A 20,013-nucleotide genomic window follows, 5' to 3' on the forward strand; every position below is an offset into this window, starting at 1 on the left:
GGCCTGGCTAAAGTATGCTGTACTCTTACCCTGGTGCAACAGACCTTTCCTATTGACCTTCTAAGTTGTCTTGCGCTGGAAAATTTTTTCACCCCATGCTTTTGTGGATTTTGCTACCCCAGAATTTATTTTGTGGCATTATTTAAAAGTGTTTGGAGGGCCTTGGCCGGGGAGCTCAGGGGAGTCCTTGCCTTCTCTCTACCATCTTGGTTCCACCCACCTTGAGCTGAACTTTGAAGGAAACTAGGACTTTGTAAAGGCACAGAGATAGGAGATGGAGGTTTTTCTGTATGAGCCAGCAGGAGGATTAATTTAGGTAGGCCCACAAGTTGCTGAAGGGAATGATAGGATAACAAGATGACAGCCTTATTATTGTCTTTTGTTTTTACATCATAGTCATTTATGAGGGAAAACCCTCCCCCCACCAATTGTAGATCCTTAATACATATTTGTTATTGTTGAATTTGTTTAAATGTAGCAGCTTAAAGGGATAGACTGAATATTAAGGAGAATTAAAGCAGGAGTTATCCTAATTGAGGTCTTTATAGGAGCTTATCCTATATAGGACAGTACTGGCTCAGTAAGAGTTGTGGTTTGTCCTTCATTTTTGAAAAGGATCAGGAAGAAATGATGAGTAGAAGGTCTAATTCTGAACTGTGCAGATGGAGTGAGATCAAGTCAGTCCAGGATTTCAAGGAAAAAAGACAGAGTTCCAAAAATATTTGATTTAACAACAGGGATTAATTGTACAATACACACTCTTAGATATGTACACATATCCAAAGAATGTAAGGACATATGCTCACCTGCCCCCAGAATTTCAACCTTCATTCCAGTCCTAAGAGATGAAGCAATGTCCATCATAACTCCAGGACACAAGCCCTTCATAGGACAGGTAGATTCTGAGTGGTTTAACATATTGGCAGTGATGCTCTTTTATACTCAATAGGACAAGGGAGCTGAGAAGCCCTTTACAAAGGAATCAACCTAGTTTGACTGAGCACTTATAAGCACAACAATTTTGAGTCAACCATCTAGGGATGAATACAGGAATAGGTAGCATCCTTTGGTATTTATACCATGACTGGTCATTCTGGGTGTTTCTTTTGGTGGGTACCCCCATTTCCCTTGAGAGGAAGGGGCATTATCAAGATGCGTAGAATTCCCAGAATAGACAGGGATAGGGAAAACCTTTTAATTTTTAAAACTGAATTATATATAACCTCTTAGCACCCCAGGAAACTCTTTAAGATGGCAAATTATAGAACAAATGAGATTTACCTTGGTAGAGACAGATGTTCACTGTCATCAGAACCTTTCTACACTCAAGGAATCACAGGTTCAGATTTCTTTTTTCCTTCCTCTCTTCCTTCCTCCCTTCCTTTCATTCATTCATATAAGATAGGTGGTATTATGAAGAAACTTGGACCTAATCTTTCTGGACTTTAGTTTCCTTCTTTGTAAATTGATGAAATCTAGGCAAGTCAAACTAGCCTCAGAGATGGGAAGACCTGGGTTTGAATTCTGCCTCTGACACATACCAGCTGTCTGATCATAGGCAAGTCAGTTAACTTCAGGGCCTAAGGAAACACTTTAAGAATCTGTATTACAGGTGAATTACCAAACTGCTTTCCATAGTAGGAGTTCCTCATACTAATGAAATCAAAGACCCTGACACTCTCTTCTCCCACCAAATAAAGGGGTTAGATAGCACTAAACCCATTAAATGTGTAATTATAATCACAAAATCACAGAATCTGAGAGCTGGAGGGGATCTCTGCAGACATGTAATCCAACTCTTTTATGAAAGGAAATGCCAGTTGTAATATACCCAGTAGGAGATCTAGTCTCTGCTTAAGGACCTCCAAGAAAGGGTAACCCATCACTTCTTCAGACAATCTATTCTATCTTTGGATGGTTCTAATTGTTTAAAAAAAAATCCTGACATCAATCCCAAATTTTCATCTTTGCAACTTCCACACCTTGGTCCTAGCTCTTCCCTGTGGGGTCAAATGAAATAAATCTGATTCCTTCCTTCACATGACAACTCTTCAAATCCTAAAATACAGCTATCCTTTCCCTGGATCTTTCTTGAGCCTAAGCATTCCCAGATCGTCAGCTGATCTTTATAGGTCACCGATACAATGTCCTTCATCATGTTGGTTGCCTCCCTCTGGATGCAGCAGGGAGAAAAGACTTCTGATACTAGGGAATGTAGCTATTCCTTTGCCACTCATGTTCTCTACATATGCTCCTCATTACCATTGTACTCTAAGTATCTCCTGTTCTTCCCATGGATGCTCTGTGTATTTGTAGGAAAGTGAACATCTCTAATTTATGTTGTATGTACCTTATTTGTACATAATTGTTTTCATGCTGTCTCCCTCATTGTCCTGTGAACTCCTGAGAACAGGCACCATCTTTTGTCTTTCATTGTATCCTCAGCAATTAGCACAATGCCTTAGTAGGTGTTTAATAAATGCTTCTTGACTGACTATTCTTGGTCTGCTGTTTGAACAAATGCCTTTGATAAAAGTCAACTAATTATACTAATTGATTATTAATGGAAAACACACTGGTAGGGGCTCATGAGCTACCATATAAGAAGTATAGTCAAACAAGTTTACTCCTAAAGTTCAAACGTTCAAGAGTAAGTTGGGGGAGCCTCTTTGGTAGACTCTTAACAAGATTATTTATAAAAAGCTTGCTAAAATCTAGTTAAATCTATATTCACAGCATTCTCCTCATCTATCAGTTCCAGAATCCTGTCAAAAAGGAAAAGGAGGTGAAGCCTGCCTTTTTGTGGTTGAGGGTTGGAGTCTGGAGGCAGAAGATGTGAGAGGACATAACTAACAGCCCATCCAAAGGGAAATCTCCTGATGCCTTAAGAGTTCAGCTCCTTGAGGTCAGAGGCTCTGCCTCTTTGATTTTTGTTTTTGTACCTTCATCACCTAGCACTGTACTTATTGCATTATTAATGATTTATTTAGCCATGCTTTTGGTTGATTGATAAGCAGGATTTACAGGCCCTAAGACTATGGGGGATTCTGAACCCTCCTACCTACCTGTATTCCCAGATTTTTGCTGCCTCCCTTCACACACTTTTTTCCTTCACAAATTAAAGCCAGAGTGGAGTTTTGATGAGGATTTAAGCATTATATTAAAGGTCGTCATTTTCAATATATCCACATGGTGGGAAGCAGCATATTGTATTGCACCAGGTAAGCAGAGATAACTAATTAGTACTAACCTGGCTAATAGAAACCACCATTCTTCTCATTGTGGAACTTCAGCCCCACAAGGACACTTGGTCCAGGAGAAACAGAGCCATCTGACCTTTCCCCTGTGGTTTCATTACCACACTCTTACCCCATAGCAAGGAATACTGGTTACTTGCCTACAGTCTTGTGGGGCTCACATGTCCCCATTTGACAGCTCAATTAGTAACTATGTCCTTTAACTGGGGACAGGGTCGGGGGAGGACCAGACCCTGTAGTACCAAGAACTTATAGGAACATGATAGACTTTAGACTAGAAAGAATTTTGAACATTCTGGCCCAATGTCCTCATTTTCTAGATGAACAAACAGAGACCCAGAGACGCTTAATTACCCAAAATCATAAAAGGGTCAAATGGAAGAGGATTCAAACATCACTCTTCTCATTCCAATCCAATGCTCTTTCCACTATCCCATGATGCCTCTTAGTAATTATTATGCTAATTATACTCATTATTATAGTAATTATTGTAATTACTTATTACATATTGCCTTAAGGTTTGCAAAGTACTCTACAAATGTTATCTCATTTGATCACAAACACCCTGGGACGTAAGGTGCTATTATCATCACCCCCATTTTACAGATGACAAAACTGAGATGGAAGACAAGTGACTTGCCCAGAGTATGTGTCTGAAACATGATTAGAACTTAAGTCTGCTGGACTCCCAAGTCCAGAACTAGATGCAAAAAGAAATGGACCAGCTGGCTGTCCTTGTAAAATTCAGAAAGAAGTTGCACTTTCAATACAGAAAGAAATTCTGTTTGAATTTTAGCTTATAGAACAACAAAAAATGCACCCCAGTTCTCAGTTCTACTTCTCTAGCTGGAAGGCAGTTGAAGATGGGGAGAGGGGTTGGTTAATAATCAACCCACTTATCACTTCCATTTTCCCCTGGAAGACTGCTTTCTATTTCAGAATTACTGGGATGGAACAGTCCTTGCTGATTCCTAGAAAATATTCCCTTTTTTGCCCTAATCACTGCTCTAAACTCTGTGGTCCCCACACTTGCTAGCTAATTGAGAATACCTTCTGCCCTCATGTCAAGCTGGGCCCCACCCCTTCTCTCCCCATCTTCTCACACTTGTCAGCACTTTGCTATTTCTGGGCTAAGGAGCTCAATCTTAAGAGACATATCTCTGAGTCAGTAAGAAAGGCTCTTAACCTGAGAAAGCAGAAAGGCTTAGATCTGGGGAAGGGAGGGGAGCTGGAAACAAGAAACAAGAGCAAACCTTGATAGGAATGAAGGCTGCATCCCCCATTCAAATCTTCCTAGTACAACCTAATCTCTTTCAGAGCTGCTTGTGTCTGGTGTCACATGGGGGATCCCTTAAAGCCTCTCAGGGCAATTGTAAGGAAATCTGAGATTTACACTTGGCCTAGAGCACTAGGGAATTCCGGGCCCTAACATCAATGAATGCTTTCACCAAATAGCCACAGCGAGGAATAACAGTTCGTCTTAGTATTATCATTTTTTAAAGAGCTGTAGTATTGGAAGAAATCCACCTACCCCAGAGACTGCAGCATGGGTCACCCTGAATGTTGATCATGTTTGGGCTTCTGGCAAGGACTTCCCATCAAAATAAACTTCCTGTTAGATCACACTCAGAAAGGTAAGGTTGCTGCTTCTTTCTAGAAGAGGTTTTTAACCTTTGTTACATCATGGACCCCTTTGGCAGTCTGATGAAACTGATGGGTCCCTTCTCAGAATAATGTCTTTATATAATGGAAAGGAATGTCAATTTTAGTTAAAGGATAATAAAATAAATGTAATTTTTAATTTTTATTTTAATATATTAAGTAATATTCATATTAATATTTTAGAATAAATATGTAATTTAGCATAATAAAATAAACAGGCAATTTTACATTTGAATTTTATATTAGTATTTTAAAATAAACATAATTTTAGAATGATAAAATAAACATGAAATTTTTTTCCCAAATAAATTCCCAACCCCCTTGCCTCCTGCAATCTATCCTAAATCTTACTTCAGGTTATGGACCTCTGCTCTAAAAAAATAAGATGGCCCATTTTGGCAATCTGGTGAATCTGCCTATGGGACCCCTTTTCAAAATGATGGGTTTTTTTAAAAATTGAAGAAAATGCTAACTTTCAACTAGAGGGTAGTAAAATAAACATGGATTTTTTTTTTCTCATCAGAGTTCACAACCTCCCTGCAATCCATCTACAGACTATACACTACAGGTTAAAGACTCCTGCTCTAAAGAAACCAGACAGGGAGACATGGGGGATATTTTATGAAAGTCAAAGGCCTTCTATAATTCTTCTAGCCTCCCAAGTTATCAAGAGAAGAGTGAGCCAGTGACCCATGACTATTAGATTTGAATCCCCAGCACTTAGGCTGGCATATGATATTTAATTAATGAATGCTAACTGACAACTTTCTAAGGTCTTTTCCAAATCTGAAAGGTTAGGAGTTGCTGAGGATCTCCAATGAGGCTGACTTAGTTCTGACTACTTCTGCCATTTCCTGGCATTCTCCCTCTAGTTTCATGCACCCTCTTGCAGTTGAAGGCCATCTGTACATTTTTAAAAATGGGTTGGACTTTTCTGAAAGTTAAACTCAAAAAGAGTTATATGAGGTGGCCACTTTATATCACATGACTGGCTTTTTGTTTGTTTGTTTATGGATCTAAAGTGTTCAATGAAGCCCCTCGGACACTATAGTTTTTTGTGTGTTCCTTATACACAATTCATTCTTTGCAGCCTAACTACAATGAGCAAGTGTGAAATTAAAGTTTGAAACAATGGTTAGTAAAATCTTTCCCTAGTTAAAACAGAAAAACAGGAATTAGATAAAGGGTCAAACTCTCCTTTTAGACTGTCTAGAGCTGTGAAGGATCTTAGAGAGCATGAAGTTCCAACTCCTCATTTTATAGATGGAGAAACAAGGTCACAGAGGTGAAATAACTTCTCCAAGGTCACAGTGGTCACAAGTGCTCAAGCTGGGTTTTGAATTCAGATCTACCCTCTACAGCCACTATAGAACCATCATGTGGTCCTTTCCTTCATATTGACTAAACTAAGTGAATTACGTGGTTTATTGCTGTTAGTGAGGGAGAAGGAATGAAAGGTAACCAAACTATATTTGGTATCCACAGCACCATAACTTCCAGGTACCAAGAGCAATACATCAATTGGTCAATCAACCAGCTTTTACATATGGAAATGATAAATAAAATAAAATAAAAACTGATGCTTTGAAGAAGACTAATAAAACTGATTGGCCAGTTTGGTTTCTAAAAAGAGGACTGAAAATCAAATGAGCAAAATAGAAAATAAACAAAGGGAAATCATAACAAAACAGGAAGAAATAAAAAGAATGATGACAATGTACCATGCACAGTATTCTAACAAAATCGAGAAAACAAAAGAACAGAGGAATATCTTCAAAAGCATAAAATACTCAAACTAACAGGAAAAACAAATAAAGATCTTAAATAGCCCAAAATAGATAGCAGTAAAATAACTACTAGAGGAAAAAACCCTGGTCTTGATGGACTTGTGGGAGAATTCCATCAAACTTTAACAAAACAATTAATATCAATACTACACAAGTTAGTCTCAAAAATTAAGAAAGTATCCTATTAAATTCCTTCTTTGGGGACAAGTCCAGTCCCAATACTTAAGTAAGGACAAAGCAAAGAACTACAGACTAACATCATAAATGGATATAAATCCAAAAATTTTATAGATGACAGTGATTCATTCATGAAATCATTCCTTATAACCAACTTGGATTTATACCAGCAATGCAAGGATGGTTCAACAATTAGAAAGCAATCACTTAATCATATTAAAAATAATCAACAAGTTTTTATCAAGTGCCCAGGATGTGCCAGGCACTGGGAATGAAATACTGCCCTCAAAGAACTGTAGTCTACCAGGGGTAAAAGGGAATAAACATTTATAGTGCCTACTCTGTGCCAGGCACTAGAGAGGAAATACTACTGCCTCTCAAAGACTTATGGTCTACCAGAGAGGAAGAAGAGAATGGGATAAGCATTTATATAGTGACTATTGTGTGCCAGGCACTGTGTTAAGCACTTTATAATTATTATTTCATTTGATCCTCATAACAAGAGAAGTAGGTGCTGTTATTACCCCCATTTTACAGCTTTAAAAAACTGAGGCAGAGAAGGTAAGTGACTTACAAGGTCACAGAGCAAGTATGTACTCATCTGCCCAACTCCAGTCCCAGTGTTCTATCCACTTTGCAACCTAGGGAAAACAATAAAATATACACACATGTATACGTACACATATACAATGTATACATGCATATATAGATATACCCATGTAATATATACATTCATACATAATGTCTACATATGGATAAATATAAAAAGATACAAGGTAATTTCTTTGGGTAGATGCTGTAACATGAGAGGAATAGGAAGACATTCGTGTAGAAAGCAGTCTTATTTTGAATTTTAAGGAAAATTAGAGATTCCAAAAGGTGGAGGAAAGGAAGGGATGCATTTGAAGCATGGGGGAGAACAGTGCAAAAGCATGGACAAAGTGAGGGGACCACTATGGATGAGGAAAAGTAAGAAAGCTAGTCTGGCTGGACCAAAGAGTATGAAGGGGAATGAGGTGTAATAAAACTATACAGAGAGGTTGAGGTCAGTTTGTAAAGAACTTTAAATGTTAAATAAAAGATTTTATGTTGATCTAAAGACAATAGGGTGTCATTAGAGTTGGTTGATTAGGAGACTGATATGGTCAGATTTACACTTTAGAAAAATTAATGGATAAATTGGATAAAATTAAAGGATAGATTGGAGATGTAAGAGAATTGAGGCAGAAAGACAATTTAGGAGGCTATTGGAATGAGTAGGCAAGAGGTGATGAGGGCCTGTATTAGCAAGGTGACCATGTGAATGGGGAGAAGTAACTGAGGATGGATGTGAGAGATGTTGTGGATGTAGAAATGATAAGATTTGACAACTTGTTGCATGTATAGAGTGAGGGAGAGTGAAGACACTGCAAACCCAGGTGCATAGAAAGATGGTGATACCCTTGACAGAAATAAGGGAAGTTTGAAAGAGAGGTGGGTTTTGAGGGTGTAAAGAAAATGAAATCTATTTTGGACATGTTGAGTTTGAATTATATCTGGGATGTCTAATTCAAAATGCCCAGCAGGTACTTGGGATGCATAAGATTGGCAATCAGGAGAGAGACAATGGGCTGGATATATAGATCTGGGGGAGGGAGGGGCAATGTTGTCTAGAGAGAAAAATTAACCCATGAGAGTTGAAAAGATTATCAATAGAGGGGACATAGAGGGAAAAGAGAAGAGTACCTAGGACAGCGCCTAGCTGAACACCTATAGTTAGGGAGCACAATGTGGATGATGGTTCATCTTCCACCTGAGAAGGTATGGTTAGACAGGTAGGAGGAGAACCAAGAGAGAGAAATGTTGTGAGAACACAGAGAGGGAGGAGCATCTAGGAAAAGATGGTCAATAGTATCAAATACCACAGAGAGGTCAAGAAAGATGAAGATTGAGCTAAAGGCCCAGGATTTTGCAAAGACATCATTAGTAACTTTGCACATAGCAGTTTTAGTTAAGTAATAAGGCTGGAAGACAGATTACAAGGGCTTGAGAAGCAAGTGAGAAGATAAGAATTGAACACAACAAGCCTAAGCATCTTTTTTAGGACTTTGGCTGAGCAAGGGAGGAATGATATAGATCAATAATTTGAAGAGATTAGGATTTTAAATTTTTTTTAATTTAAATTTAATTTAAATTTTTTTCTTTTCTTTTTATATAGGAGGGTTTTTTTTTAAGACTGAGGCAGACCTGGATCTGTATGGATAGAAGCTAGCAGATAGGAAGAGACTGAACGCTAGGAAGAGGAAGCTTTTTGAGAAAAGATTGAAGGATGGAAACAAGGATTGAGAAGGGACCTCTTTTTAACAGAAATTGGAGTTGTACAATGGAGAGAAGGGGAGAAGAATATCACCATGAATATTTTCTATTTTATCAGTAAAATATAGGGTGGGATCCTTAGTTCAGAGGGGGAGAGAAGGGGATTGTATGTGAGACTTGAGGGGCAAAGATTTGGAATAACTGCTTTGGTAAATGGGATAGAGAATTATGTAGGGAAAAACATGAAAATTGCCTTGTTAGCTGAATGCCCAGCTGAGATTACAAAAGGAAATTTGCAGTGAACCTAATCAACATGGTTGTGTCATTTCTTCCAGTTCTGCTCAGTAGTATATGAGTAGGAGCAGAGGAGACAAATGGTGGGAGTGATAGGGGATTAGCAAAGCATGAGCTGCAACAGGACAAGGGAGTGAGAGATTCGATTTTAGAGAAGTGTAGAGTTGAAGTAGTTAACTTACATGTCAAGATTTGGAAGGAAGACAAGTATGGCTCAAATAGGGGGATGGCCTGGGAAAGTTTTGAGGATGGAAGAATTGATGAAGAATAGGTTTAGAGTCCAAATGTGGCCCCAGACGCTTACAAGCTGCATGACCCTGGGTAAGTCACTTAAACCAGAGAAGTAAAAGAAGAAGAAGAAGAAGAAGAAGAAGAAGAAGAAGAAGAAGAAGAAGAAGAAGAAGAAGAAGAAGGAGAAGAAGAAGAAGAAGAAGGAGAAGAAGAAGAAGAAGGAGAAGAAGGAGGAGGAGGAAGAGGAGAAGAAGAAGGAGGAGGAAGAGGAGAAGAAGAAGAAGAAGGAGAAGAAGAAGGAGAAGGTGAAGATTAAGAAGATGATGAAGGAGGAGAAGAAGAAGATGATGACAAAGAAGGAGAAGAAGGAAGAGGAGAAAAAAGAGAAGAAGAAGGAGAAGAAGAAGAAAAAAAGGAAAAGAACAAGAAGGAGAAGAAGAAGGAGAAAGAGAAGGAGAAGGAGAAGAAGAACAAGAAGAAGAAGAAGGATAATGTATCCTGAAGTTCCCTAATGTAAAGGTAGATGTTGGAGTGAAGAAGACTGGGGACTAAACATTGAACTGTGAACAACTCCCCAGATCTGGCTTGGCTGAGAAAAGTGGATAGCATGAACCTAAAAGGAGGAGAGCTAGCAGAGGGATAGTATCCGAGAGATACTCAGACAGGGGCAGTATGAAGGAACGATTATTTTGACTTTTCTTCCAGCACCAAGGTGTGTATAGAGGTGAGAAAGAAAAGGATGAGAGAAGATACAAGCAGGATTGGAAAGGGTGGCCACGCATGCAGTGTCAATGCGGAGAGCCAGGCATCTCTGAGTGCCAGAAGGTCTAAAGTGCATGAAAAGGCAAGGTCTAAATGAAGGGAAAGTATTTGAATTGTGGAGTAGGAGTTCCTGAGAGCACAGTGAAAGAAGCTGGCAGAGCAAGAGAGGGGTGGTGGATGGGAGTTGAGGTGAAAGGGCAGAAAAGTATAGGAAATGGGCAGCTGGGTGGCACAGTGGATAGAGGGCTGGACATGGACTCAGGGAGATCTTAGTTCACATCCAGCCTCAGATACTAGCTGGACAAGTCACTTAACCTTTTTTGACTCAATTTCCTCATCTATAAAGTGGGGATAATAATAGCATTAATTTTCCCAGTTGCTGGGACAATAAAAAGAAATAATATTTGTGGAGCATTTCCCAAACTGTAAAGCATTGTGAACTATTTTGAGACACAGGGGCAGTTTACTTGAAGGCAGCTAGGCATTCTACATAACTGGAATTAGAATATAAAGACTGGGTGAGGATTTCCCTAGTTTGGACAGAATGAGGGACGATGAGAACAGCAACACTGAGGACTGCATGAAAATCGTCCCTGGCCTCCACTCAGGAAACTTGTTGGTGTATACATGAACAAAAAGAAGGAAATATAAAATGCACGTATGCAAAGTATATGGAAAATAAATACAAGGCAATTTTGCAGAAAGGGTTAGCAGAGCACTAGCAACTTCAGTAAAGGAGCTACACGCCTGAGCTCTGATGAGATGTTAGAGGGACTAAAGTCAGGTGGAGTTATTGTATTTGTGCAAGAGAGAAACACACACAGAGAGACAGAGAGAATCAGAAACAATGAGAGAGATAGATAGTGAGAGGGAAGAAAACAGGAAGGAACAGAGAGAGGGAAAGGATACAGAGGCAGAGAAACAGAGACAGAAATAATGAGACAGATAGAGGGAGGGAGGGGGAGGTCAAAAAGAGAGTCAGAGAGAGTGAGAGAGACAGTAAGAGGGAGGGAAAGAAGAAGGGACACAGAGAGGGAGAGGATACAGAGGCAGAGAGACAGAAATAGTGAGAGAGACAGATAGTGAGAGGGAGAGAAGGAGGGAGAGAGGGGAGAGGGACAGAGAGAGAGAGAGAGAGAGAGAGATAGTCAGAGACAGTGAGAGAGATAGAGGGAGAGAGGGAGAGAAAGAAGGGAGAGAAGGAAGGAGAATACAGAGACCGAGAGACAGAGACACAGAATCTGAATCAAAGAGAGAGATAGAGATGGAGAGATAAAGTCAGAGAAATGAAGACAGAGACACAGAGACAGAATCACAGAGAAGGGAGAAGAGAGAGAGAGACTGCTACATTCTGTGGAGATAGAGCTCATGGAACACATCCTGTGGTTCTCAGTTTTGTACCAATACATATTATCCTCTAGGGGATGAGCAGGGGATAGTGAATTTGTTTTCGAATTAATTTGGTAAAATATCATTAAAAACTCTTCTCAACTATTGTGTTTCAACTCTGCTTTATTCCCCCAAGGCAGATTGTTGTTCCAGTGGAAGCCACTCAGCCTTGACCTTGTCTGCCTGCGACCAGAAGGAAACTGTTCAAGATGGGAAGTGGCAGCTCCACACCCCACCACTTTGTTCTCCAGAAGGCAGAGAGCGGTAGGCATTTTCCATCTATTTCATGGTAGATAAGGAGTCCAGCTCAGAGCCAGCAAGACTCAAGTTCGAGTCCCTGCACTGACAGGACTGGCTGTGTGACTCTAAGATCACTTAGTGCTTCTAGCAAATCACAAAGACTACGTTCAGTTGCAAAACAAGGCAGATGTGCCTTGGGGGGAAAGACTTTCCCCACTCTGATTCCTGGAGAAATTCCCTGAAGTCCTAGGAAGGCAAGCTGGGAATAGGACATGCTAAACATAGAGAGGAGCTCACTGGCTCCTGGCCATGTTGGAGTCTCTCTCTCCCTCCAGAGATCTCTTGCTGACTGAGACCACGTGAGTCTCTTACAGCCAGAAGTCACAAGTTCAGTCCTTTTCTCTAAGCTTTGGCCAGGTCTGCTCCTTGGCCCCCTTGGGTCCCGAATAAGAGTCAGGGGAGTTTTCATCAATAGCTAGGCTTGATGCCTGGCTTTACGATAGGATTATCAAGAAAAACAATGAATTCAATATAGAACTTACATAAATATGTATTTATATATATATGCAAACACACATATATGATATACACAGACACACACATACGTATGTTATATAAATACTATGTATGAATATATGTATGTGTGTACACACACACACACACACACACACACACACATTTATTTCTCTATTCATTTATTTAAGTTTATAGTCCTAGGTTAATCCACCCTGCTCTAGAGGCACTTTCTTCAATAAACCCACAGACAACCTTTCCAGATGGGTGGAGTTCTTTACCTGACCTTGTTAACATTCCTGGCAAAATAAAAGGTCTTTGTTCCCTTTGATTTCTTTTTGTCTTTTCTTACCTCTTGAAGGAAGAAACAGTCATGAAACATGATTACCTCCTAAAATAATCATGCTTCAATGTCAAACCTGTCTAAGAATTTTCCTCCCTAATCATAAGGTTTCCTGGCCACTGAGTCTTTACCTGTTTTAATTTTCCTCTATTGGAGCAGAGACACTGGTTCCCATCTCTCTCTTGGAGATCAATAGATTAGCAGAGTGTAGTGAAAAATTAAATTTACATTCAATTGTTTCCATAGCAACCATCTCAGAGCCTTTCGTTCTCTGATACAGACTGCCTTCTTTTACTCATTCAGTATTTTTGTTGATGCCTTCTGTCACCTCTCGGCCGACATAACCACCCTTGGTTTAAGCCTTCATCATGTTCTGCCTGGACTGTTGTTATCAGCCTTGTGCATGGCCGCCATCTCCATGCCTTATGTCTTGATGTCTACTGCAATCCACTCAGCAGCCAAGGACAAGTCTACCCATGTGCCTATCATGTGTTATCATTGTCAATGAGTCATTTCAGTCATGCCCATCTCTTCCTGACCCCATTTGTGGTTTCCTTCTCCACCTCATTTTACATATGAGGAACTAAGGCAAACAGGGATAAGTGTCTGAGGTGAGATTTGAGCTCAGGTCTCCAGGGCCTGAGCTCTATCCACTATACCACCTAACCACCTTATGATTCATAAATGCTTGCTGACTATTAACTAACTGACTAGACAGTGAAGTCACTGAGAAAGTGTGTAGAGTGAGAAGAAAAGTGACATCTCTTACCTCCCTGACACAAAGGAGAAGGTATGTTTTATTATCTGTTCTCTGTGACCGACTTTAGTTTGGTCCATCAGTCATAATTTGCCTTCCTTTTAGTTACCGACAGCTCCATGGCGCCATAGTGCATAGAGCGCCAGGGCTGGAGTCAGGAAGACTCATCTTCCTAAGTTCAAATCCAGCCTTAGACACCCTGTTTGCCTCAGTTTCTTCATCTGTAAAATGAGTTGGAGAAGGAAATGGCAAGCAGCTCCAGTATCTTTGCCAAGAGAACTTCACATGGGGTCGTAAAGAGTCAGACCTGAATGAAATGACTGAACAAGAAATCATACAAATATCTTCCTACATTTCTGAGTTACTAATATTCATAACTTCTTACTACAAAATAATATTCTGTCACATTCATATACCAGATAATTTTTCAGCCATACCCCAATTGATGATCATTCACTTTTAATTTTATATTTAGGATTTTCTCTCTTTTCTTCCTCCCCTCCCTCCCTCTCTCCACCCCAACAGCTGTGAATTGTTCCTGACCTTCTCTACTTTTCTTTATAATGTGAGCTTTTATACTAATATATTTTATATTACATATAGATATATCTAATGTAAAATGCAGGTAGAGTTTAACTGTCTATCCAAACCTAATTTATGCCAAAGGGCTTTCTAGTTTTCCCAGTGATTCTTTTTTATTGTTGTTTTTGTTTTTTAAAATACTTACCAATTTATTTATGTAATTTCTTTTTAGTTTTCAGCATTCACTTTCACAAGATTTTGCGTTCCAAATTTTCTCCCCATCTCTCCCCTCCTTGCACCCCAAGATGGCGTGCGTTCTGAATACCCCTTCCCCAATCTGCCCTCCCTTCTATCACCCCTCCGCCTTCTCTTACTCCCTCCCCTTCTTTTTCCTGTAGGGCAAGGTAGATTTCTACACCCCATTCTCGTATATCTTATTTCCCAGTTACATGTAAAAACAATTTTTAACATTTGTTTTTAAAACTTTGAGTTCCACATTCTCTGCCTTCCTCCCTCCCCATCTACCCTCATTAAGGACTAACTATATTTCCCTCCATCCTATCTTGCCCTCCATTTATTCTTTGGTCCTCTCCCACCTCAAAAGTGTCTGCTTCTTTCTTCTAGTAGTTTGTGTTTGGGGTTTAGCAAACACTTGGCTACTCTTTTTTATTTTATTGCTTTTACTTCTTGCTAATCTGGGTATTGATCTGCTTTTGACAGGCAGGGCAGCTGTTTTTGCAGTAGAGAGCACTGACCCTGGAGTCAGGAGGACCTGAGTTTAAGCCTGGCTTCTGACACTTACTAGGCAAGTCACTTCACCCTGTTTGCCTCAGTTTCCTCATTTGTAAAATGACCTAAAGAAGGAAATGGCAAACCACTCCAGCATCTCTGCCAAGAAAACTCCAAATGGGCTCTCAAGACATAATTCAACAACACATGATAGGCCCTGTGCTAAGCTCTGGGGCTACATAGAAAGTCAAAAACATTCCCTGCCCTCCCTGAGCTCACATTCTAATGAGGGAGATAATATTTTAATACTCTGATCTATTTTACTGACCCCTTTTAATCCAGTCTCAAATAGTTATGGTGATATCTGATAATGCTATATCCCATTCATTTTTTTCTCATTATTTTCCTTGACATCCTAGAACATTTGTTCTTTCGGATGAATTTTGTTATTCTTTGGCCTACTCTTAAAGAGCACCCCCTCAGTTGTTTGACTGCTACAGCACTAGATTAGCAAATTAATTGCTGAGTAACATTGCCAATTTTATTTTTTATATTTGCTTTCATTTTATTTTTCTCAATTACATGTAAACAACATTTTTAACATTCATTTTTTAAGACTTTGAATTCCAAACTGTCCTTATCTCTCCCTCCTCTCTCCCCTCTTTGAGAAGGCAAGTAATTTGAATAGATTATCCATGTGTTATCATGCGAGGCATTTCCATATCAGTCATGTTGCAAAAGAAAATGCAGACCCAAACCCCCAAAATAATAAAGTAAGAAAACATATGCTTCGGCTAGCATTCAGACACCATCAGTTATTTTTCTGGTGCTGGATGGTATTTTTTTTTGTCATAAGTCCTTCAGAATCATCTTGGATCTTTGTATTACTGAGAATAGCTGAGTCATTCACAGTTGATCATCATACAGTGTTGCTGTTACTGAATGCAATACTCTCCTGGTTCGGCTCATTTCACTTTGCATCAGTTCATGTAAGTCTTCCCAAGTTTTTTTGAAGGCGCCCTGCCTGGCATTTCTTATAGGACAACGGCATTCCATCACAATCATACACAACAACTTGTTTGGCCATTCCCCAATTTATGGGCATTTCCTTGATTTCCAATTCTTTGCCACCACAAAAAGAGCTGCTATAAATATTTTTGTACATAAAGGTCCTTTTCTCTTTTCTTTGATCTCTTTGGGATATAAACCTAGTAGTGGTGTCACTGGGTCAAAGAGTGCGCAGTTTTATAGCCCTTTGAGTATAATTCCAAATTATTCTCCAGAATGGTTAGATCTGTGCTCCAATTTTCCCACATCCCCTCCTACATCTATCATTTTTCTTTCTGTCATATTAATCAGTCTGATAGGTTTGAGGTGGAACTCAATGTTTTAATTTGCATTTCTCTAATCAGTAGTGATTTAGAGCATTTTTTTCATATGACTACAGATAGTTTTGATTTCTTCTTCTGAAAACTGCCTATTCATATCCTTTGTTCATATCATCTGGGAGAATGACTCATGTTCATACAAATTTGACAGTTCTACATTTGAGAAATGAGACCTTTATCAGAGAGACTTGCTGTAATTTTTTTTCTCAGTTTCCTGCTTCTTTTCCAACCTTGGCTGCACTGGTTTGTTCCAAACTTTTTTAATTTGATGTTGTCAAAATGATTTGTTTTACATCCCATAATGCATTCTATCTCTTGTTTGGTCATAAATTCTTCCTTTATCCATAGATCTTTGACAGGTCAGTATCCCACACCCTCCTAATTTGCTTATGTTATCACTCTTTATTTGTAAACCATGTACCCATTTTGACCTTATCTCAGTACAATGTGTTTATACCTAGTTTCTGCCAAACTGCTTTCCAGTTTTCCCAACACTTTTTTGTCAAATAGTAATTTTTTTGTCCCCGAATCTTGGATCTTTGCATTTGTCAAACATTAGATTACTATGGTCATTTACTACTATATATTATGTACCTAATCTTGAATTGTCATTTTTATAATGTTTGCATGAGTAAACTCTCTTACTTGTCTCTCTTTTCTTGTTATTTTTCATTCTTTTGGGTTTTCCATCTGCTATTACCCCCTAATTCACCTCCTACAAATGGAAGTTCCCTTCCATAACAAATAAGTATCGTCAAGCAAAACAAATGAACTCATCGACCATGTCTGAAAATGCGTGTCTCATTCTGCACCTCTGTCTATCTCATCCTTTTGCTAGGACACTGACGGTACACTTTATCATCAGTCTTCTGAGCTCGTAAATAGCCAAGACATTCCTCGGAATTCTGCAATTTTCCTTTATGTAATAGCATAAGTTGTTCTCCTGGTACTAATCACTTCACTCTACAACAAGTAATATGTCTTCCTAGGTTCTTTTTAAATCTGCCACATTCATCATTACTATGGTGAAATAATCTTCCGTTACATTCACAATCCATAATTTTGATGGGCATTTGCTTTGTTTCCAATTCTCTTCCTGTATTACTACAGATATGTATGTGCATAGTGGTCCTTTCTGGTTTTGAGCTCTTTGGGATCATAGGACTGCTAAGTGCTATTGCTGGCTCAACAAGTTCAGCAACTTTGAGGAGATAGTTCCAAATCATATTCCAAAATGATTAGGCCAATTTATTGCTCCCACAATGGGGCATTAATGTTTCTTTCCCCTCATAGTCTCTCTAATAATTACCATTTCCATCTTTTGTTATTTTTTGTGCCAATCTAATACGTGTGAGATAGTTTAATTTGCATTTCTCTTATTATAAATGATTTGGTTGGGGTCAGCCATGGCTGGAAAACTCTCCTCTCAGAAAAGATCCCAGCAATAAAAACAACACATTAACTAGCGTTAATATAGCGCTTTAAGGTTTGCAAAGTACATTATCAATCAATCAGTATCTCCATATATGATATTGAAATTGAAGGAAATGAGGCACTGTTCATCTAGCAGTTAACAAAAGGCTTGTTTAACTGTAGCAAGGAAAGGACGTAGCACACACTGAATAAGGATAGAGCCTTGATTCATTTGAGAACAGCTTCCCTGTCTCTGTGGTGCCCATGATGGTCTGTGGTCAGAAGCCTAAGGGAAGATCTAGAGTCCCTCATGTCTGGTTACTTTTTGTATTCAAGTGACTATCTCAAAGGTTTGAGCCTTAGTCCACTGAGTCAAATATATGTGTATTTGTGTGCATGTATGTCTACACACACATACTCATATACATACATACAGACATATTCATACATATATACATTTTAAATTGTTTCAGCTGTGTCTGACTTTTGGTGACCCTATTTGAGGTTTTCTTGGCAAAGATATTAGAGTCGTTTGCCATTCCCTTCTCCAGATCATTTTCTAGATGAGGAAACTGAGGCAAACACGGTAAAGTGCCTAGCCCAAGGTCACACAGCAAGTAAATGTCTGAGGTCAGATTTGAACTCAGGTTTTCTTGACTCCAGGCCTGGTGCTTTATCCAGTGTACCACCTAGCTACTTTCTATCCATCCATCCATCCATCCATCCATCCATCCATCCATCCATCCATCCATCCATCCATCTATTGATCTATCTATCTATCTATCTATCTGTCTGTCTGTCTGTCTGTCTGTCTGTCTATCTATGTGATCCCCACAACAGCCATCAGAGAATATCTGTGCATGTTGCAAGAAATGATTGCTCCAGGCAAGTTCATCCATTATACTCTTTCTCCCGTTAAATATTTGGTTACCCACAATAAATAAGCTCAGATACATTATGAAGTGGAAAGGTAGGCAGAAGTGGAAATGTTACAATTGTCTGAGTTGCTCTTGAAGATGTTTGGCTCTGATAATGTATGAACTGGTGTTTATAATCACTCTCCATAGTAACCACCTCAAAATGCTACAAGTATATGTATTTGTAAATGTATGTTTTCTGATTTCATGCCAGATCTGGAGACTATCCTATGGGACCTGTTATAATAATAGCTGGTATTTAAATAGTACTAAAAGAAATGAGAAGTTTGCCCAAGGTCATGAAGCTAGTAAGTCCATCTAGTCTTGGACCTGGGTCTTAGCACGTGACATCTCAGGCCTCTTTCCACTCAACCAGTGGTCTCCTATCAATCTCTCCCAAAACACATTCAGTTAAGCTTCCCTTGAGGAGTAAATCTCTTCTCTTTTCACCACTCAGATAGACAACATAACCACTCTCACACCTTGTCCCACCCAGCAGCAATGACTTCAATGTATGGTTTTCTGGCCCTGTCACAGCCTTCAAAGCAGCTGTCCTGATCCAGAGATGGTACCGCCGCTACATTGCCCGCCTGGAAATGAGAAGACGATGTACTTGGAGCATTTTCCAGTCCATAGAATATGCAGGGCAGCAAGATCAGGTCAAGGTACAGCGACTGGGAGATATTTCAAGGGCTCCTTTTTTTTGGCCAAATTTTCTATTTGAAGCCAGGGGCTTAGTGGAGTTTGGATCTCATCTCCAGTTCAATCTTGTCTTTTCTTTAGCAGCTCCATGATTTCTTCAGCTACCTTGTAGATCACTTCACACCAAGTAGCCACAATGAAAGTGAGTATGACCCTCCTATGGAACTTCCCTTAGCATGTAGACCTCAGAAATCAGGGGGTTAGAGGTAAGGGGTTGTGTATGTTCAGAGGTGAGAGATTATACATAAAGATGGGAAAGGAAATGTAGAGGGAGAAGGCAAGGAGAGACTCCAAGCCATGGATTTATTTGAATCCCCTCCTCTCATTTCTCTTCTTTCTCCATCTGAGCAGAATCTACCAGATTTCTGCCCTAAATTGGACAGTTCATGATTTTCTGAAGACTGTAATATAGTCCCTAGCTAGGTTAGTTTCCATGGAGACAGACACTGCATCATTCCTCTCCTCCTGAACTGCTCTCCCTTTTGGAGTTCCCTTCTCCATTAATAGAACATATCATTGAAGTCGGAAGACAGTGGCTTTTCATGGTGTCTTCCCCTGCCAGTGTCCCATGCTCTAAAACGATCTTTCTTTCCTCTGCTCTTCCAAAGTGCCCATGCCTTCAGTGAGTCTCAGGC

The 20,013-nt window shown here is 39.5% G+C and overlaps 1 protein-coding gene across 1 annotated transcript in view; it reads left to right on the forward strand.

The window, feature by feature from the left end:
- Window positions 1-12,063: 12,063 nt before the first annotated feature.
- Window positions 12,064-20,013, forward strand: part of PPEF2 (protein phosphatase with EF-hand domain 2) — a 34,334-nt gene continuing 26,384 nt past the window's right edge. The window contains exons 1-3 of the mRNA XM_072624128.1: window positions 12,064-12,118; window positions 19,214-19,341; window positions 19,463-19,520. Coding sequence (XP_072480229.1) covers window positions 12,064-12,118; window positions 19,214-19,341; window positions 19,463-19,520 — 241 coding nt within the window. The remainder of the gene's footprint in view (window positions 12,119-19,213; window positions 19,342-19,462; window positions 19,521-20,013) is intronic.

This window comes from Notamacropus eugenii, chromosome 7 (genome assembly GCF_028372415.1).
Source record: "Notamacropus eugenii isolate mMacEug1 chromosome 7, mMacEug1.pri_v2, whole genome shotgun sequence".
Lineage (NCBI taxonomy): Eukaryota > Metazoa > Chordata > Mammalia > Diprotodontia > Macropodidae > Notamacropus > Notamacropus eugenii.